Genomic DNA, 22,479 nt, shown 5'->3' with positions numbered 1-22,479 from the left:
CGTATTATATATATTCGGGTGAAAATCTACTGGTTATTCATTAGCTCTTGGAGTGAAAATTTAGGACTGAATATTCACATCAAATACTATTTTCTGCGTTTCTACGCACAAATTGTATGTATGTTAGAGAAGGAGATGAAAGGTACTTTATCGTCAAAACAACTTAACAAAAAGTTGACGTGAAAAGAAAAAAGAAAAGCGACAGATAGCCCATGCATTAACATATCCCTGATTTCATTTCACTCATATTAGTCTATTTCACACAAAATACCATTTATGCTTTATTTCACATATGATTTGCCAAAGTCTATTCTAATACAAGAAAAATGATGAGAAAATGTGCTTAAAGACAATCTAACGAAACTGAAATTACACCCGATTTGTATGTGGGTGACATTTTATCCATGTAGGCTATAAACGTGTCAGAAGATTCGCTAGAATTTGGATATTGGAACACATTGAAATGCTTCTGTTACAGTTCTGGTTCTGCTTACTTTATTTTATTCTCTAAGTTGTTCACTAATAGCTTGTCCATCCATCCATCCATCCATCCATCCATCCATCCATCCATCCATCCATCCATCCATCCATCCATCCATCCATCCATCCATCCATCCATCCATCCATCCATCCATCCATCCATCCATCCATCCATCCATCCATCCATCCATCCATCCATCCATCCATCCATCCATCCATCCATCCATCCATCCATCCATCCATCCATCCATCCATCCATCCATCCATCCATCCATCCATCCATCCATCCATCCATCCATCCATCCATCCATCCATCCATCCATCCATCCATCCATCCATCCATCCATCCATCCATCCATCCATCCATCCATCCATCCATCCATCCATCCATCCATCCATCCATCCATCCATCCATCCATCCATCCATCCATCCATCCATCCATCCATCCATCCATCCATCCATCCATCCATCCATCCAACCCATCTTACCATCTTATACCTTTGTACATCATAAGCGTGAATTTTGTTGACATAACGAATGCATAATTAGAGTTCATCACCTTTTTTTCACCATGAAGGTATATTTTACATCATGAACGTTTAACTTTACATCACCATCGTATGCTTTTACACCATACTCGTAAGTTTTTACGTAAGCCCAGAGCCGTATATACGAATACGTATGCCTAATCATCGTACACTTGAAACTTTCGGCGTTCCATAAATACCACACAGTTTTAAACAGCTATTGCGCAATATCGATGTAAACATTACCAATATTAGTGAAGCCGAAGAGAATAAGTAATGAAGTGCTCAACGACTGGAAAAGAAAGATTCTATTGTTTTGCCAAAGAAGACCAACGGTTTTCACACTCAGTACTTGTGAAGTTTAACAGTATATTATCAGAATGGCTATCTACGAACTTCTTTTCAATTCTACTACGCTCACACTGCTAGGCTCTATAGTTGCTGTCTATTTAGCGTAAGTCTGAAAAGGGGTGTTTAGTTTGTGTAGGCTTGACGCTTGTCAAATAAGCATAGGCCTTTGCTTCCGTTGTACTAGTACAGTAGTAGTCTTAAAAAGTTAGCCTAATAATATACTGAAAAATAGTTAGCATTGGTTGAGTACTTTGTTAGTATATAAAACTGATAACAGCTTCAAAATTTAACAAGAGGTAATCGAAAGTAGTATAAAGTTATTGTTACCGCATGATTAATTTTCGAGGGTGTCTGAAAATTTGTGGTATTCTTGAATGCATATATAGTCTAGATCAGTTTTTTGACATAGAATTAGAAGGAGTTGGTGGTCTTAAAATTGCACATTTGCCTAATTTAATGACTTGTATTTGGTATTAATCATTGTAAAGTAGACAACTTTTACAGTTCATTGATATTTTAACTTTCAGAGCAGATATTTTACAAATTCCTTCTGACAGCGTTTATTTATTTTACAGGGTAGATTATTGGAAGATGCTTTACTTTGTAAGAAATGGTATTCCTGCACCTCTACCCATTCCTGTGTTTGGAACTATGTTCTCCTATACGAAGGTTAGATTATCAATTTACCATTTATCAGATTAACCGTTTTGGAGAAAATGGAAAGTTAAGCAATCATTCTAAATGTTTCACATTTCAAGGATATTTTAGAAGAAAAATAGTTTAAGAAAGGAAAATCTGTGAAAGATCAGCTATCAGCTGTGTGACCCTCAGCCAAACTCCACCCTGCCCCTGATTCCACCTCACATTCTCAATAACCCAGGGGGAACCCTGCATATATATAAAGTTAGCAATTCTACAGATTGTAGGCTTTGATTTGATTTTATAGAATGGCTGGCCAATGTAGTACTCAGTACTTTTCCCTAATTTGACATTTTTTCAAAAATTTGGAAAATGTTAAGTCTTGGTTTCCATTATCAAATCCATGTTTTATTCGCTATGTTTATATTATTTTTTTAATAATTCTACTTTCCACTTTACAGGGTCTAACCTTTGACTTGGTGGAGAAAAGAAGAAAATATGGCAAAATTTATGGGTAAGAGTTGAATAAGTTTTATAAAAAAATTTTAGATTTTTGAAGCCGTCAAAAATCTGCAATGTTTTAGGTTAATGGACCAGTTTTAGGCACATTTATATTAATGTTCATACATATTATAAACCATTGGAAATGTTGCAAAGCACTATTGGGGGGGGGGCCTGGTGGGGGCGACCTTGGGTGGGACAGCCAAGCAAATGACAACAGAAAACCGTCCAAGTTGTTTAGCTGCAATATATTCATCACTGACCACATTCATGAACCAAGATGAGCAGGCATCACACTAAACAACCTACTCACTTGCTCACTAATAGTAATACTGATCTTCTTAGAAACAATGAGAACAAGTACACATACATGTATGGCCTGAGAAGCAAACAATCAAAGACAAACAGTTAACTCTGGATTACTTCACCTGGCTCAATGACACCATTCTCTAAGGGGTACAGCTTGGTAGCAGGAGGGTACCTGTCAGGATGACTCACATCCTGTTTATAAAACTTCTCTGAGAGGAGCCCTGTCTCTATGCATGGTGCTCTATGGAAGGCCAACAGGGAACTTACTAAGGCAGGCCAATTGTGAAAATATACAAAACTACATATTACCACAGAAACAGTCCAGTGTAAGTGCCTCACGTTTAACACAGGTTAGAGATACCCTATCGACTCAGTACTGTGTAAAACAATACTGTGAACAACAAAGACTGAGTAACTATGTAAGTAAAGTAAACAAAGGTAAGAAGTTGCATTTTATTTCTATTATTTATATTAGGAATATATATAAACCGAAACTGAGTGTCGGAGAAAGTTATGCAAAGAACTATAATTATCAGGTATTTCAAAAGTTTGCCCATTCTATAAGACATATCAATTCTGTGCAGATGTAATAGTTGATACTTTAGGCCAACTCAATTGTTTTGGCCAGGTCATATCATAACTTGTATTTATTATATTTATCTAATTATAAATATAAACAGAAACTGAGTGTCTGAGAAAGTTATGTAAAGAACTATAATAATCAGATATTTCAAAAGTTTGCCCAGTGTATAAAACATATCAATTCTGTGCAGATGTAATAGTTGATACTTTTAGGCCATCTCAATTTTTATGTCCAGGCCATATCATAACTTGTATTTACCATATTTATCCTATTCATATATCTTTTAATTTATAACCGATTTCCTCTAGAAAGTGTTGCTTTGAATTTCTCATTTGCATTCTCCATAGGATGTACGTTGGACAGGCTTGTATCGCTGTTAACGATGTGGATGTTCTCCAAGCTGTACTGATCAGCAGATTTTCGTCTCTGTCAAACCGATCTGTGAGTAATGCAGCACATGAAGGGTCTTAAAGGGTGTGAAGACTCGCGCAAAAGAAATGTCTAATGCCGGTAATCTGACCTAGTTTCGAATGAGGTGTAACAGAAGTGTTAAACACCACCATGGATCCCAGAAAATACACACACAGCTTGCTACCATCGGTTAATTATTAGACAGTTAGTGTACAGTCAGTACATACAGCTGCGGTCAATACCCACAGCACAGTGTACAAACGATACAGCGATGGACATCTCAGGTCCAGCTAAAGATAACAAGGTATCACGTTTCATTACTGTCTGCAATTTGTAGCGACACAAAAAAAACTTCACTTGCAAGCAACGGAAAGTTGACTTTGTCAGATTGCGGCACGCGGTGTAGGGCGAGTCTTCAATGCCTTTAATGGTAAGAAGTAGTCCGTAATGGGATATTCCGTTAGTTCACAGTTACAAGAAAAAGAAATTGATGGGAATTCCAATAAAGCCTTAGGTCAAAACCGCATCCTAAAGAGCATTTTTATCATGGAGATACAGTTTTTCAAAACTTGGTGGAATTTAAGGAATGTATCTAGCAACAGCCAAGGCAGCGACGTCGTCATGGTAATTGAACTGAAAAACACCTTTCCTTTTTGGTTCCTTGCTTTAGCAAAAGGAACCTATGCAGTCAGGTTGGCGTGTGTGTGTATGTATGTATGTGTGTGTGTGTGTGTGTCTGTGACACTTGCTTGGGTACGCTCTATCTCAATAAGGGAATGTTGGATTGAGGCCAAACTTGGACTATAGATTCGCCATATGGAGAGGGTGTGCCCTATTGTTTCTGGTGCCCACAAAGGTCACCAAAGGTCAGTTATGGTCCAAAAACCGAAAATATTAAAACTGCAATAACTCCCAGTGCCAATGTGCGACAAGATTGATATTTTGGGACAAGTTGTGAACTGGTTAGGGGAGCATTTTCAAACTTAACGGTCATGTGATCCGAGGTCACCAAAGGTCAATTAATGATAAAAAACTAGTATTTTTGCAATAACTTGAGAACGAAATGTCTGTTAGGGTTGGGAGTTGCCTCAATGTAATCCAATTGTCGACCCGCATCTGGGTGACCCTTGACCTCAATTTGACCTCTGGTGACCTTTTCGTGTTTTTGGGATTTTTACAGTTTCGATGCTATTTTCAGATGTCAAAGGTACCTTCTGATCATAAATGTCAATAGGTTGACCCCGTGTGACCTTTATGTGCGAAGTTATATGGGGTCAAAGTTTTTCGGTCGGAGTTAGGATGGTTGTACAGACTTTTCGTTTTGATTTTTGGAATCAGGAGATTAAACTACATCTGAAACCAAGGTCAAAAGGTCAAAGGTCACATTAGAAAAAATGTGCTTATTTTGGGAGGAAACGAGCAAAAAAGAAAATGTTTGGTTTTGATGCTAGATTTGGATATCAAAGGTACCTTCCGATCAAATATGTCAATTGGTTGACACCCGTGTGACCTTCGTGTGCGAAGTTATACGAGGTCAAAGTTAATTTTCAGACATTTAATGCAACAACTCCCAGTTCCAAGGTGTGATATGGTTGATATTTTTGGACAAGTTGCAAATGGTATAGGGGAATATTTTCAAACTTACCGGTCATGTGATCCGAGGTCACCAAAGGTCAATTAATGTCAAAAAACTAGTATTTTGGGGGTAGAAAATGGGCAAAGAAAAACATGTTTGAATTTTTATAGTTTGATGCTCTAATTTAGGTCTCATCAATCAAAAATGTCAATAAATTGACCCAAGGTGACCTTTGTATGTTAAGTTATATGAGGTCAAAGTTAATTTTCAGACAGTTAGTGTAATAACTCCCAGTGCCAAGGTGTTACACAGTTGATATTTTGAGACAAGTTGCAAATGGTATAGGGGAATATTTTCAAACTTAACGGTCATGTGATCCGAGGTCACCAAAGGTCAATTAATGATAAAAAACTAGTATTTTTTGCGATAACTTGAGAACAAATTGTCCGTTAGGGTTGGGAGTTGCTTCAATGTAATCCAATTGTCGACCCGCATCTGGGTGACCCTTGACCTCAATTTGACCTCTGGTGACCTTTTTAGTGTTTTGTGGATTTTTACAGTTTTGATGCTATTTTCAGATGTCAAAGGTACCTTCTGATCCTAAATGTCATCAGGTTGACCCCGTGTGACCTTTTTGTGCGAAGTTATATGGGGTCAAAGTTTTTCGGTCGGAGTTAGGATGGCTGTACAGACTTTACGTTTTGTTTTTTGTAATCAGGGGATAAAACTACATCTGAAACCAAGGTCAAAAGGTCAAAGGTCACATTAGAAAAAATGTGCTTATTTAGGGAGGAAACGAACAAAAAAGAAAATTTCTGGTTTTGATGCTAGATTTGGATATCAAAGGTACCTTCCAATCAAAAATGTCAATGGGTTGACACCCGTGTGACCTTCGTGTGCAAAGTTATACAAGGTGAAAGTTAATTTTCAGACATTTATTGCAATAACCCCCAGTGCCAAGGTGTGACACAGTTGATATTTTTGGACAAGTTGCTAATGGTAAAGGGGAATATTTTCAAACTTAACGGTCATGTGATCCGAGGTCACCAAAGGTCAATTAACGTTAAAAAACTAGTATTTTCGGGGGAGAAAATGGGCAAAGAAAAATTGTTTGAATTTTTATAGTTTTGATGCTATATTTACGTCTCACTTGTAGGTCTCTTATATTTCTTACATTTGCGACGCCATATTTAGATCTCAAAAGTGCCTTTTGATAAAAAATCTGATCACATTTTGTGATCACAAAAGTGTTGGCTATAGTGTTGGTTACTTTATGGGAACATGTAGGACCACAATTACTTGGATTATTTTGAGCCCAATCTTGCTTGATAATATTATGTGTATTGTCATATACCCCAAGCAAGGAACCACAGTGCCCTTGGGCTCTTGTTTCATTTGTATTCATTTGAGGAAAGAAACATTCTCACTGATGAATTTTACATTATAATCAGCCCATTGGTGAAAAAGATTTTTTTTTGAAGCCATGTCTTTACAGTGGCATACAGTCTCCTAGTAGAGTCATTATCAGATCCACTCACAAAATCACATCATCCAAGGGCGTAGGAACCGGGGGGGCTGGGGGGCGCCAACCCCCCAGTGAAAAACATGGGGGGCGGAAGTATCATTCCGCCCCCCCCCCCGCTCCGCAAGTCAGAAAACCCCTTTTTCATTTCCAAATGAGAAAAAAAATCTCATTTGGAGCACCAAATTGCATTTAAGGCCAGGTGAAAATGCAAAATTCTTTACAAAATGGAGTGGGAGTTGAAGTGTGCTATATTGCACCAAATTGCATCTGAGGCCACCTGGAAATGCAAAAAAATTCCTAAGGGATTCCCTTAAAAAAAAAAATTCCCTTAGACCCCTCCCCCAGGCCGGCCATCAGTCTTCAGCCCCCCCACTCAAAACTACCTTCCTACGCCACTGACATCATCCCTTTGGGAAAATTGCCAAAGAGCAACATGAGAATCGTCTCTGTTTTGGTAATCAATTATCGAACAGAATTTAGGGGGTTCCTCTTTTTTCGTGGCTTGAATGTTAGAGTACACGCCAATAATAATACGTTTAGTGCAAAACTTTGGTCAATTGAGGCCAACTTAGACCACATTCGGCTTTCCATGAGCACCATACCAAATTGTTTACTGGTGAGTAAAGAGGGTTTGTTCACAAGTGACAACAATTTGGGGGCTATCATAGGAACCCATATACCTGCTACAGTAAATTGAGAATGACATGAATGACTCACTTACGTGTATTGCTATCCTATCTAATTTCACACCACCATACTTGAATATGCCTGTCAAGAAGTGTTTGCATAATATCAGGCTTTAACAGGCATGTTGAAGTTAGCTTCACAGCTGACCTACTTTCACACATTAGACAATGTAGAAACACACCTTTGTCACACACATGTCAAAATCCACAGGGACCCAGGAATTTTCCCAAGGTAAACTTTAAAAACTTGCCATTTTACGTGAGGGGTTGGTTCGAAAAATTGCAGGTTTTTCATTTCTGTTATTGTTCTTGTATAATTTGCATTCCCCCACCCGCCCCCACACCACCCCCCCACCCCTGTCATCTCCAGCTTTGAAATCCTGTACACACTCGGCTGTATATCATGGTCTGTGAGATAGAGATCCTTATTATAATCCGTCCTGGCATGGGTGGGGAATTTAGAGAGGGTATCATTTGTTTCTCCTCTCACTGATTTATGGTATGGCTTACTACTAGTTCTTTTACCCGTGCACAGAAATTACCTTACAAGGATGCCCCTTTTGACAAAGCAGTCTCCAATGCTCAAGATGGACATTGGAAGTCGGTTCGCAATACCGTCAGTCCAGCTTTTTCTGGGAATAAACTGAAACAGGTGAATGTAATTTTTGGGTCATCAGGCCCATTACTTCTGAGTATGTGTGTAGGGTGGGGAGTGGTGGGGCAACGGTGGTCCTGAAAAGGTTGGTACATTGGTCTGTGAAGATTCATATTGGGTAACTTCTTTCTTTAGAAAATGATTAATATTCTTAGAATATAAATTTTGTTCCTAATTATTTGTATGAATTAACATCTTGATACACTGTATGCAAATCATTGGTCTTCCAAAAAAAAGCAAGTTTATTCCCTTCCCTTCCAACCGAGCCCTATCCCCCTCCCCCCTTCCTCCCCCAGTCCACTCAAACTGTGAAATTAAATTATGGACTAACACACAGGGATGTAAATGTATTGAACCAAGATGACACAGGTGAAAATTTAAAAGCCCAACTGTTTGGTCCTGATTTATGTTTAGGCAACCCTGAATTTCTCTAGAAACAGACTCTTGCGTGGTTAAGCTGAAAGGGATGTTGCAATCCTTTTTTCTTTTTTCTATTAATCGATATTGAATATTCAGTATGTTTCCAAGGAAACATTGGTACAGTATGTAGTAATATATGTGTGGGTGCATGAATGTGTGTATGAATGTTTGTATGCGTGTTTGTATGAATGTATATTACAGACTGGGATATGGTGGAGTACAGAGGAAGTTATAGTGGAATAACATGCAGTCCTCTTTTACAATAAAGATGAAGAAAGCAAATGTAATTGCCATAGTCGAGATATTATCTATCATATGATAACAAGTTCAAACTTACATGGCTATAAAAGTTTCTTAAAAAACAATTCTTAGTTATTATGTTGCATTAAGTTTGAAATGTCCTGCACAATCTAATAAATGAATATACCAATATATTAGATTAGTACGCCTCTTTCGTTTCAACGATTTGACGTAACGCATATGTAATTTGCAGGCGCATTTTCCATTTTCTCCTTCAGATGAACCCGTTGATAAATGAGTGTTGTGACCGTCTGGTGAGAAATATCCACAAACAGATGGAAAACCAAGGTTTCATCCAGTGTAAAGAGTAAGATGAAATACTAAAATCATATTAACTGATATTTCACTTTCAGACATATTCATTCATCTGCAAAAAGTCCAATGCATCGAATAATTTATCCGGTATCACGTTATTGGCAAAATTGCTAGTACAAAGTGGTCAAGTTTGCTATACAAATCCACATGTATTGCAGCAGTTTTCTTTAATACAATGGAATCATAGTTATAATTTTTATAAAAGATAAAATTTAGACCTTTAAAAAAATGCTTCACAAATGAAAAATTGATAGGAACATTGAAAAAAAAAAAAAAAAATTAATATCAAAATTTTTTTTTTTTTTTTTTGTCTTCCTGCCTTTTTGGTAGTTAAAGTTCTAGGCTAAAAATTGTGATATTAACTATCAGAAATAAAACATTGCTTTCTTTTTTTTTCGTTTTGTTTATTCCTTTTGTCTTCCAGTCTCTGTGGTAGTTAAAGTCTAGGATAAAATTGTGATTTATACTTTCAGAAATCCCCCCCAAAAATCTTTTTTATTGTTGATTTCAATGTTTATTTGTTTATTTCCTTTGTCTTCCAGTCTCTTCGGCAGTTATAGTATGGAGGTCGTTGCTTCAGTGTTCTTTGGTCTACAGGTTGATTGCCAGAGTAATCCCGACGATCCGTTTACCAAACACGCCAGCGAAGCGTTCCGCAATGCCTTTGTAACTATGAAAGCTATTTTGCCATGTAAGTAGGCTAGTACTGAGTTTACACTTCCCCATCACCAGTGTTTCAACGGAGAAGGAAAGAAGAGTATCCACTCAGAGGCATGAATTGACAGCATCTCCATCCCTCGAGCAGATCATTTCTTTTGGCACCCTTAGAATCCTTTTCGTATTTGATCCTCCGATCTTAACAATCCAGAACCACAAATATTCCACTCTACGGTTTTCATATACATTCACATTGGATCCTTTGAGGGCAACCACCTGATCACCAGACTGGTGATCACCAGACTGGTGATCGCCAAACAGGTGATCGCCAAACAGGTGATCGGCAAACAGGAAGATGTAAAGAGCGTTAAGATACAACAGTGTTGCAATAAGATAACAAGGGCCAAACCGGTTTTGATGTCATATGTTAAAGTAAACTCGGGTCAACTCCGTGACTGACCCACATAGCTTTCACTCGTGTTATTTTGATCTCAAGCTCAGGACCTGATCGAAGGCTACATATAGAGGAGGGGGTGGGGTGGGAGGTTGAAGATCTCAGGGTCAGATCCTGGGCGTGAGACCTTCCAGACTGGGAAGCCGATCTCGAGTGGAAGATCAGTTCTGTATATTTTAGACAAGCCTGTGTCTGTCTTCAGCGCAAAGAAGTAAACTGAAGTTAGCAAGCAAAACAAGCAGCCATTGTACACAGAATTAAAATATTTACAATGTCGTGTTTTGCTAGTTTCCTCAGCAAATCCGAAAGGAAAACTTGGGTACAAACCAAACTCAATGAGACAGTTCTTTCTATTGCAGAAGAATAAAAAAGTAATAATAATAATAAAAAAATTACAGTTTGATTTTTCTATAGGAGACCTGTTTAAAAATTGCAAGGAAAAATGTTCAATGTTGATGTTCGTTTGATAGCACATGTTCAACAACATAAATGAGAATTGATCCAAGCTAGTGAACACTGATGTTATAACTTTGAGGGTGATGCAGAAGATATTTGAAGTTTATTTTTCAACCCTGCAGTTTTGGTACCGGGTCTGGGCAAACTGTATGATTTGCTTGGCGTGTCTGTTACTGACCCTAAAATCAAACGTTTCTTCTTGGGTGTAATCGCCAAAGCGTTGGAACTTCGAGAGAAAGGAGAGGTTAAGGTGAGGTGATGTACCATATTAACTTTACCCTCGTACACTTTCTAGAAAAAGATCCCGTTTTGAGGGAGCCTCGTCAACCTTGCTTCATGTTATCAAAAGTGATTAGCATTTTTAAGTGGACTATGTTGACCTACATTATTCCAGGTATCTTCAAACCTGAGGATTATTTTTTTATATTTTGCTTTATATAATTAAACCCATTTTCTTGCTTACTATTATGATCTTGAACACTATGTATTAATAATTTGGTTTGGAATTTTTTATACAATGACAAAACTGATACAAATTCCTATCTTGTCCAACATTATCATTTGTTAAGTTTCTTTTTATTCCTAGCCAATTATGATTGGGTGTATGTGTGTATGTATGTGACACTTGCTTGTAAACATGGTAACTAAAAAAGTTAATGGTGGATAATTATCTCCATGCTTGGTGTGTGGATCCGTGTTTTTTGAGTACAAGAAGCCTGTTGTCTTCTGTGAAGTGCAATGGTCATTTGGGGTCAACAGAGGTCAAAGTCTGAAAAAATTTGTGAACACGATAACTCAAAAAATACATCTGAAATTCATATATGGTATGCAGATTCAGCTTGTTGAGTACAAGAACACTATTGAAATTGGTGGAGGTCAAAGGTCATTTGCAGTCAACATTTAAATGAAAATCTGAAACATTTTTAAAACCCCTGTATCAATGTTTATTTTGTAGCGGATGGACATTCTGCAGTTAATGGCCGATGCTCATCATTTGGACTCGAGCAAAGAGGACCAGACGACAGAGGACCCTCTAGTACATGAGGGAACTGCCTCGGGTTCCTCACAGAGAAAGGCTGCCCTCACCACAGAGGAAATCATGGCCAATGTAAGTGTAGAAGGATACTCTGTTGTCTCACTATTATGGGTAGCCCCCCAAAAAATAAGAAAAGAAACAAATTTTATCAGTCACCTAGTATCATCCCCAGAGTTTAGAAAGCTGCATGGTCAGTAAAATTTATCAATATCACTTTGCTTGGTTTTCAGCCGACCCCTCCAGACAATGGGGGAGGGTTAATGTAGCAAATGAGGGTGGTTAATAAAGCAAAAGAGGAGAAGAGGAGAGGGGGGGGGGAAGTTTAGAGGAGGTTTTTGAATTTGGTTGTTAGTAGCTTGTGCTGAAGTTAGAGTATTATAGTGACCATGGATTTAGCTGTTTAGGCATATTTGAGGCACTTCATACTACTGCCCTCTAAAAACCAGACAAGATGGTAGTTAGGTAGGGTCTGGTTTTATATTCATCCACTGACCAGCATAGATGCTTCTGTTACCTTGGAATATATATATATATATATATATATATTTTACTCTGGATCATACCTTAGGTCGACATTTACATTGACTTACACACTAAATTCAATCGATTTTTTCTAACCCTAACCCTGAACCGACCCTAAGCAAACCTTGTAAATGAACGTTTTAGAGGACGGAGAACATTATAAAGCTATTTTCGAGAATAAAAAAGTTTCTTAAAATGGTAGTAAAAACAATAGGTCGACACTGAAATGCCGACCTAAGGTACACTGTTGACCTTAGGTACACTTTTTTACCATAAACTGTCGACCTAAGGTACATATCCGGTATATTTATATATATATATATATATATATATATATCACATAATATACTTAACTAAACTATCATCATACTGCTACTCGGAGTTTCACGGGTACGTCTCGCGCACCGGTCATCAGGCAACTGAACAACATAGGCTATCTCGGCTTCAGGCGTGTGTGTTTACGGTTGCCTTGGCATAGAGCACTCTTTGTGAATATTGACCACCATTCTATGTGATATATATATATATATATATATATGCGGCTTTAATCTATTGTTAGAACAAAAACAACAAAAGAATAGGAACACCTCTCAATAAGTAGTCTTTCTATAGACTTTAATATGTTCTTCTTTTATTTGGGATCGTAAACTGAGGCCACAAAGAACCCTTATAAACATAATGGCTCCCTATTTCGAGTATATGAGCAAAGAAAAGACTGCCTAGCATAACAAAGAAACATATGATTGCTTAATAATGATGACCAGCTGTGCTTGCTAATGTACACTAGTTTTTGGCTTTGATTTTCAAAAATAACAGTTAAAGGTTCTGTTACACTACTGACACCATAGGCGTAGGAGCCTTATCTGATTTTGGGGGGGGGGGGGGGGCTGTAACGACTTGCCCGAAAAATATAACCAACATTTTTTGCACGCTCCGCTCGCATTCAACTTCTTAATTTGCATATCATATAGGCATGCATTGGTTATTTCATCGCATGCAAATAACATACAATAATTTCCTGTGTTATTTATATACCCTTCCATATTGGTTACAATTATTGGGGAAGTCGTTACAATAATGATGATCATAATAATATCATTTTAACCATTGAAAAACACATTGCAAATTATTTTTCTTTCAGTAGGTGCCGAAAAGTTCTCATCATATTGCCCGAATTTTCACAAAAAGTTTTGGTTGGGGGGCTGCAGCACCCTAGCCCCCTCCCCTCCCCACCCCCTGCCTCCTATGCCTATGACTGACACTGTATGAATTAGTCCATCAATTGTCTCTCTGTCTGCACGAATAACATCGCCCGTCTCTCCCTGCTCTAAGGAAAGACTCTTCGTCAAAATTCTGTTCTTCAGGCTTATGTATTTTTTTTGGCTGGCTACGAGACTACCAACACAGCCTTGTGCCTCACTTCATACCTACTGGCCACCCACCCGGAGAAACAGGACAAACTGTTTGAAGAAGTGAAGAAGTTTGCCCCGAGAAGAGAGGATGTAACCTACAAGGTTCTTAGTCAGATGGAATACCTGGATTGCTTTGTTCGAGAATCACTTCGGCTGTTTCCTCCCATCTCAGTGTAAGTCTTTGTTACGCCGTGTCTGCCTCTAATCAGACGAGGTTTCCGTCCCAGAGTAAGAATTGGATTGCTCAGTCGGGGTGTCCCTTTTGCTTTTAACAGTTCTGTTACTTCCCATGGAGGGGGGGATTAGGGGGGGGGGATATGCCTTCTTGCATTGTCTGATCATGACCATTGAGAAAAGTTGCTGTAGAAACTTAAATGTCATGTGTTCACTATAGCTAGCCATTATACCCAACAATTTCTGCATTCAGACTGAGTAACAGAATCGAAAGGTACAATTTGTCAAGTACAACAAGTGTCAAAATATGAAGGTATGTTGTCAAGGTGTGGCCATCTTCCCACTCTCAGGCTGTAAACGCAATAACACAAAACCGGATCGACATTTGTTTGATATAAAAAAGAAATTGCGAAGTTTCTTCGGATGGTTGAAATTTGAAAAGTAGAGGGTTTTGACAATTAAATAGCCTAGTCATGGGGGCTTCTTAAGTTGCTTGTATAAGATTTTCAGCAACTTAATAAGTTTTCTGTTTTTATTTGTCTTTGATACACTATGTTTCATTTGTCTGTACCTGTTTTGTTCTGTTATTGATGCTAAGTGTGACAAGCTTTTTTCCTAATACGTAATTTTTAAAAAAAAAAAATTTTTTTTTAAAACATTTTTGTGCATGTCATGGCAGTGTTTTTGCCAAAAGTATGAATGAGCGAATCGAAAACAGTTCCGTAAGTTTTTATTAATTTTATTAATATGTTTTACACAAAAAATTGGCAGGTTGGATCGCATCAATGACAAAAGTGATATCGTCATCAAGGATCTCCTGATCCCCAAGGGATTCCGGATCTTCGTTCCTGTTTACGCCATTCACCACGATCCAGAAATATGGGAAGATCCAGAAGAATTCCAACCAGAAAGGTTCTGCCAACATTTAACTCTTTTTTTTCTCTCCACTTTTCTGTCTTTGTCCTTCTCTAGTTTACTCCCTACCCCCTTCCCTTAAGCCTCTCTTTGTCCCTCTACAGTTTATCTCCTACCTCTCCTCTTCCCCTGTTGGTTTTTCTTTCTTCTCTCCATCCCTTGTCCACTAATCCCCTTACATCTATCTCATTGTGTTCACCGTGCTCATTAATCTGTCTGTATTTCTCTGTGTGTATTTGTCCCTTCTGTTACTGTAACTTGGTCATTCAGCCTCTGATCGAAACATCAGGCCCTTTTCACTTTTAAACATCCTATCAGGAAATAATAGCTCTTCACAACCAGTTTTTGTGTTCGGTAGTTCTTATCTATTACCGACCCTCTATTGCCGAAAACTGGACCAACTTGAGCCAAATTCTGTTATTAATGAAGGCACAAAACTCGAAACAATCACCACTGGGTTGTGTGTGATAGAGAGAACGGCAATGAAGAAGTCCCCTCGAAACGGCTCACACATATCTGATGCCATTTGGGAGATATCAAAAGTTTAAAGGCATTGAAGACTCGTCCCAAACCGCGTGCGGCCATATGAAAAAGTTAACTTGCTGTTGCTTGCAAGTGACGTTTTGTTTGTGTCGCTACAAAATGCAGACAGTAATGAAACGTGATACCTTAATTGTTATCTTTAGCTGGACCTGAGATGTCCATCGCTGTATCGTTTGTATACTGTGCTGTGGGTATTGACCGCAGCTGTATGTACTGACTGTACACTAGTGTCTAATTACCGACGGTAGCAAGCTGTGTGTGTGTTTTCTGGGATCGATGGTGGTGTTTAACACCTCTGTTACACCTCATTCGAAACTAGGTCAAATTACCGACATTAGACGTTTCTTTTTGCGCGAGTCTTCACACCCTTTAATATTTCCTCACACACAAGTGTGAAGACTCCATCATCAGACTGAATCATGTTTTTTGTTTGTTTTTCCTTCATTTGATTAGAATGTGTATTTTCCTGCCCTGGAGATGGGTTTTGCAAATGCTGACTCTGTAACCTATTCATTCATCTCTCAATTGACATGACCTAATATTGGAATTGGTTTTAGCATCAACACTGAAGGGGATGGGGGGGGGGGGGAGGGTGGCAGCAGTGTGTCTGATACCTACACTGCCACCTAATATGAATAGGGGTGAGTTCAGCTCAGTCAAACTTGTTTTATTGCTTAACATTTATGGCAAGCCAAATGCCCAACAATCTGATGTTTCGGGGAAACTGCACGATTTAAAATTGATTTATAGCCTACCTGGTAGAGAAGTTAGAACATTGCTTAAGCTAATTGAGTGAATCAGCTAAAAAGTGGAGTGTGGTGTTTTATACAAACAACCCCAGAAAGTGAAGGTTTGTGAAGGAGAGAGAGAAAAAGAGTCATCATCTTTGTGTCCTTAAATGCTCCCTTTCTCAGGTTCAATAAGGAGAACCGCGGCAAGATTCACCCAGCGTCCTGGCTTCCGTTTGGTGACGGTCCCAGGAATTGCATCGGCATGCGGCTCGCCATGATGGAGATCAAGTTTGGTATCATAAGGGTCCTTCAAGAATACAAACTCAAGACCTGCTCCGAGACTGAGGTTTGCATTTTTTTTTTGTGTTTTCTTCCTTCTTCAGTTTTTGGGTCGATGACGTTTCATGATTTCAGTGGTAATTTGCATTAGAAAGGCTTTTTAGAAAGAAGAACAAGGTATGTGACCTAGCCTGTTAGAAAAGTGGTTTGGCTAAATTGGACCAAAAATCACATATACTTGATTTCATTTGTTCAGTCAGTTGGAACAATTTCCTAATGCTATTACCACTGTATACTGTCAAACTGGCATACCGCGCTGCTTCAAAGCTAGCGATATTACTGACAGTACAAACAGTTTCTACCCTCTATTAGACGGATGGAAACATGATATTTATACTAGTACCCATACTGTGTGTAAAAGTAAGTTGGCCTGACGTTTCGATCTTAGCAGGATCTTCTTCAGAGGAAGTAACAGTAACAGAAGGGACACAAACACGCACAGAACACAGACAGAAGCACAGTGAACACAATGAGATAGATGTAAGGGGATTAGTAGACAAGGGTTGGAGAGAAGAAAGCAACAGGGTAGGAGATAAACAGTGGAGGGACAGAGAGAGGATTAAAGGAACAGGGTAGGGAATAAACTGGAGAAGGACAAAGACAGAAAGGTGTGGAGAAAAAAGAAAGAAAAAAGGGGGTGGAAGAGAGCTGTGAGAAGAGGCTTGATGGGGGGGGGGACAAGGGTAGAGGGAGGGGGACAGAAGAAAAGTTAGTCATATCCTTCTTTAATGTTGAGCCCATGAGGTTGAATGGTGCGAAGGCGTTGCATCCACAGCCACTCTCTGCTGGTTCGTACTAGGTCAGGACGGCTACCTAAGGATTCAATCCCCTGTAGGGACATGTCGTTAATGGTATGGTTGGGAAGGTTAAAATTTAGTACCCATACTGTCAAAACTATTGTTTGAAACGATCGAGACATGAAGGTACAGTATAGAAAAGGTTGTCCCAACTGGGTGCGTTGTTCGCAAAGTATGTGCATATACATGTTCCTTGTGCATAGTATGTCACATGTGCATGGTGTGTGCATATACATGTTCCTTGTGCATCAGGTGCGTATCCAGGGGGGGCGTTGGGGGCCCGCGCCCCCCGGGTAAGGAAAAGAGGAGAGAAAAAAAAAGAGAAGAAAAAAGGGAAAAGGAGGGGAAAAAAGAAAAGGAGGAGAGGAAGGAAGGGAAAAGAAAAAGAAAAAAGAGAGAAAAAGGAGAAAAGGAGGGAGTAGAAGATAGCCAAGACCTCGGGAAGAGAAAGATCCCTATTATATACACAGGGTAGCCAGTGACAGATCAAGGATTACGGATGGGGTGTGCGCCTCACCCTACCCCTTACCCCGACAACTCCATTTTTGACGTTTCCGTTTTTCCTCTCTCACTAATGTACTTGAACTCGACCGCGTCGTCGGGGAACATAACGCATTTCGGGAAGGGGGCGACCGCCCCCCCCCCCCGGAGCAAATTTTCTTTATGACATCGCTAGTAATTTCAAAATAGACAATGCTTAGATGCAACTTACAAGGCCTGGGAAGTGTCATTTCCAGCGATCTGGGAGGCATTTTCGGCCAAAATTTTTCTTGTACGCTTCGCGCCAACTCATAGTTTGCCTACAGGCTTCGCCCTCCCTTGGCAATTACTCGCTACACGCCTGTTCGGATTTGTAAAGCAAAGAGCAGATGTAACATCATATCAATGAGCATTGAAATGCATGTTCCACGATGAACAGCCTCAAAAACTGTCAATGTGTGTAGTCAAAGGCGTAGGAGCCAGATTGGATTTGGGGGCTGTAATGACTTGCCCGAAAAAAAGCCAAAATTTTTCGCATTCAACATGTCGATGCCAATATCATATAGGCAAGATCGGTCATTACATTGTATGGCATCGTGTACCGCACGATCCGTGAAAGTTGCACAGTATACCGCCGGATGCTAATGTAAACAACCAAATGTCTTATGTAGATGGAGAAAAACCATACAGATCCATTTATGTCAAAACTCTCTTTTACAGTAGTAATGTCGGCCAAGCTTACAACTTTATTTCAATTACCAAGGAGATCATTTTAAGCTATTCATTGCTATTTATTTTTCTTTCAGTAGGTGCCCGAAAAATGGGAAAACAATTGGGGGGGGGGGGGGCTGCAGCCCCCGCCTCCTACGGGACCTACGCCTATGAGTGAAGTGTTCGGTTTCGATATACCTCATATCGGAAATATCTGCTATTTTTCTGTTCCTTCAACCAAGTTTTGTAAAAGCCATTATAAGAGGTTGCAATATTTGTACACCAATAAATTAACTGTGTCGGAATTTTCGAAAATTTCCTCACCAACATTCTTCATCATACTTTCCTCTACTCGTTCAATTTTGACCTGTCTGTTAGGGGTTCAAGGAGGTTTTTCTATATTGGTTGTCTATAGATTGAATTTTGTGCAACATTATGGGTATGTTTTGAAGTGATTTTATTCACGAGAAAAGTGAATTTTCAAATTCTCAACAAGTAATGGGCTTAAAACCTTGAAAAATGGGGCTTTCGGATATTGTGGGCCGTGACGTAGAATAACCTACAAAAGCAATGATCCATAGGACATGCAATGAGGTCGAACATGATGTGTGACTGGTGACAATCTTCAAAAAGGTTATGGATGGAAAAAACTTTTGGGAAATACTTGGTTCTCAGGCAAAAGTGTACATCTGGTTGCTCATTTTCAAGCCCGAGAAGTGCTTTTTCCGGTGATCTGGGGGGTATCAAAACCAGAAATTTTCTTGTACGCTCCGCGCCAACCGATGGTGGCGCTCCGCTAAGATAGTAATTCGCGCCCCCCGGGTTAGAAAATCCTGGATACGCGCCTGTGCATAGTATGAGCATATACATGTTCCTTGTGCATAGTATGTGCATATATGTCACATGTGCATATTCATGTTCCTTATTTTAGTATTATTCTATGATATTGTGATGGAGACTGCCTTAACAAAGCCCTAATTTTGACATGGAAGAGCAGAATACAAGCATTTAGTTTTCAATGCATGCAGTTCTTGGTTTTAGATTTCTTTGGTTGAAAAGTACGACATTTTAAATTTTAAAGAGGGCTACATATCATGGTGGCATATATTCACAACATAGATTAAGCACAGTGTAAAATGTCCTAAAACTTTCATTTATAACCAGATTTTTTTTCTTTGAGCCTTTTTGTTGCAAATTTTAAATCCTCCTGACAGATTGAGGTAGGAGCATGGATTTTTTACAGTATGGCTGGAGGCAGATCAAGATTCCTACAGGGAAGAAAGTGTGGTCTTGGGGGGTCGTTAACGCTGACATCGATGTAGTGAGAAAAATCTTAAAGCTAAGACCTCAAATGATGCATTCTTTCAGTTAGGTCTATAATTAAGTCAGAAGTGCCAGATTATCCCAATAATTTTGTAAGAAAAAAAGTCACGCAACTGAACACTTTTCCAGGCACTGATGATGAAGGTACATCCCCCCCCCCCCCACACCTCCACACATGTATCAAGGTCAACTCAAAATATAAATGGATACTGCAGCTTGGAATGTAGTCATTGCTTGACCTGGACTAAAAACTACAAATTAATGTTCTATATATTATCGTTTTTCTCTTTTCACAGATTCCTCCAGTCCTTAATGCAAGAAGTCCCTTCCTCTGCCCCAAAAATGGAGTCAAACTTCAACTCGTTACTAGGGAAACCACTGATAGCAACATGTAAATCATACAGATTGGACAAAAAGAGCAAAGAGTCGCTTTTATCGATGACAGCTCGGATCTCTCAGGACCTGCAGGTTGATTCTGGTGTCATTATATAGAATTAAAAGAACGGTCGTCCTTTAAACGTTAACATCAACAGACCTGCACAGAGGAGAAGATATCTACCGTCATTGCAAATTTGGGCTTCAGAGGAGCATCACGAATTTGTAAACGCTGAATATTTTGAATAGGTCAATAGATATTATATTGAGACATTATTAGCACTCATTATTTACGTTCCAACCAAGGGGTGTATGTGTCTTAGCCAAGGAGTATGTGTCTTAGGTGAGTTGTGTTTTAGCCAAGGAGTATGTGTCTTAGGTGAGTTGTGTCTTAGCCAAGGTGTATATGTCTTAGTCAAGGTGTATGTGTCTTAGGTGAGTTTTGTCTTAGCCAAGGTGTATGTGTCTTAGGTAAGTTGCGTCTTAGCCAAAGTGTATGTGTCTTAGGTGAGTTGTGTCTTAGCCAAGGTGTATATGTCTTAGCCAAGGTGTATGTGTCTTAGGTGAGTTTTGTCTCAGCCAAAGTGTATGTGTCTTAGGTGAGTTGTGTCTTAGCCAAGGTGTATATGTCTTAGCCAAGGTGTATGTGTCTTAGGTGAGTTGTGTCTCAGCCAAGGTTTGCTTGTCTAATAAGCCATCGCGTTTATGTCTATGTGTCTTAGTCACAACATAGACAGATTCTGACAGACAGTTTCTGACATTCAGTCTGTATGAGAATTTTATATTATAATAATATGTTGTTTTTTTCAATTTGTAATATGTTTTGGTGGTCAGTGTAATTGGATCTGATAAACAGTAATAATGATTGGTCATTGTGTTTATTTTTAAAAACAAACGTTCTTGTAGAAAAAACGATATTTATATAAATTATAATTCAAACTGGTTAACATTCCAGAAACATTTTTACCTCATATTTAATTTTACTGTACAATTGATGATTTTTTTTTTTGTCTTACAACAATTGTCACATCAGTCATTTCCAGGAAATATATTTTTTTTTCAAAATCTTGTAAAAGAGAATAATAAATAAAGAGATCCGAAGGAAAATGAGTTATTGATGTAATTTGTCGTTTTTTTTATGATTTTTATTATTGTCATCTTTAATGAGGGTAGTCCTACTCAGTGCAGAAAAATTACAACCAAGCACCCCTCCACCCTAAACCAGAATGCAAAAATTCATTGAGGTTTCGATGACCTCAATGCAATAGACTTCTGCTTGTTCACCACAAATAGCTTTTGTAAATATAAATGTCCTGATTTCTACCATGAGATATCATATTTCAAGATTTTTCAAAGTTTTGACCGCTGGAGACCCAGACGACCTTTGACCTCCACCAAAAGCAACTGAGTTTATTCTATTCAATATAACGCTTCCACGTGCCAATTATAATATAAAAAATCCATTTTTCCTAAGTTGAGATATAGTCTTTACACGATTTTCAGTGTTTGACATCTGGTGACCTCAGATGACCTTTAGGCTCCAGGTTAAACAATACAACTTCGCAATATGATTCATGCACATGCTAAGTTATAACAAGATTTCCACAATTTGACCAAATGATCTTTGACCTCCAGCAAAAACAACTGCAGAATTTTTGTACTCAAACGTGTCAGAACTACCTACCAAATATGAGATTGGTCCAATTTTCCCTCAAGAAATCGTGTTTACAAGGTCTTTACAATTTGATCCGTGTTCACCCCAATTGACCTTTGAACTCAACAAACAATATGCTCCTTCTACTCAATATGGCGGTTCTCCTAGACACGAAATGTGAGAATGGTCCACGCTTCAGTCTTTGAGAAATCGTGTTTACAAGCAAGGCGTCACGCGCACGCCCTCACTCATCTGCCTGCATGAGGTAACGATCAGGCGCGTAGCGAGGAATTTGCCAAGGGAGGGGCGAAACTGTAGGCAAACTATCACAGCCGTAGGTACGGCATTGTAAACTATCTGAGCGTAGCGCCACGATAGGTTGGCGCGAAGCGTACTAGAAAATTTTGGCTGAAAATGCCTCCCAGATCGCTGGAAATGGCACTTCCCAGGCCTTGTAAGTTGCATCTTAGCATTTCCTCTTTTGAAATTACTAGCGATATCATAATTACATAAATAAAATATGCTCCCGTGGGGGGGGGGGGGGCGGCTGCCCCCTTCGCCCCCTTGGCTACGCGCCTGGTTACGATGATCATCGAAACCAATACTACACGACGTACCCTT

At 39.0% G+C, this 22,479-nt stretch overlaps 1 protein-coding gene across 3 annotated transcripts; it reads left to right on the top strand.

Annotated features, from left to right (window-relative positions):
* Positions 1–1,227: 1,227 nt before the first annotated feature.
* LOC139969670 (cytochrome P450 3A24-like) lies at positions 1,228–21,314 on the top strand. Of its 3 annotated transcripts, none has more exons than XR_011793784.1 (14): positions 1,228–1,462; positions 1,935–2,028; positions 2,460–2,512; positions 3,739–3,832; positions 8,125–8,241; positions 9,183–9,271; positions 9,822–9,970; positions 10,969–11,096; positions 11,802–11,954; positions 13,769–13,989; positions 14,762–14,902; positions 16,363–16,525; positions 20,126–20,604; positions 20,661–21,314. XR_011793784.1 is itself a non-coding variant. In XM_071974813.1 (13 exons), exons 1-13 carry the CDS (start codon positions 1,389–1,391, stop codon positions 20,222–20,224), a joined length of 1,575 nt encoding a protein of 524 aa, XP_071830914.1. In that variant the 5' UTR covers positions 1,228–1,388; the 3' UTR covers positions 20,225–21,314. The 3 variants fall into 3 exon arrangements, 1 of the variants encoding a protein (XP_071830914.1); XR_011793783.1 differs by having other exon boundaries at positions 20,126–20,767; positions 20,804–21,314; XM_071974813.1 differs by having other exon boundaries at positions 20,126–21,314.
* The last annotated feature ends 1,165 nt before the right edge of the window (positions 21,315–22,479 follow it).

This window comes from Apostichopus japonicus, chromosome 7, assembly GCF_037975245.1.
Source record: "Apostichopus japonicus isolate 1M-3 chromosome 7, ASM3797524v1, whole genome shotgun sequence".
Taxonomy (NCBI): Eukaryota; Metazoa; Echinodermata; class Holothuroidea; order Aspidochirotida; family Stichopodidae; genus Apostichopus; species Apostichopus japonicus.
This window is presented reverse-complemented; position numbering and strand designations above follow the sequence as displayed.

Bases quoted from the DNA above. Each gene is read 5' to 3' on its own strand.
- LOC139969670 (XM_071974813.1), top strand. From the start codon at position 1,389: ATGGCTATCTACGAACTTCTTTTCAATTCTACTACGCTCACACTGCTA. The intron at 1,463-1,934 runs GTAAGTCTGAAA...TTTATTTTACAG, and splicing joins ATAGTTGCTGTCTATTTAGC to GGTAGATTATTGGAAGATGC. The intron at 11,097-11,801 runs GTGAGGTGATGT...TTTATTTTGTAG, and splicing joins GAGAGAAAGGAGAGGTTAAG to CGGATGGACATTCTGCAGTT.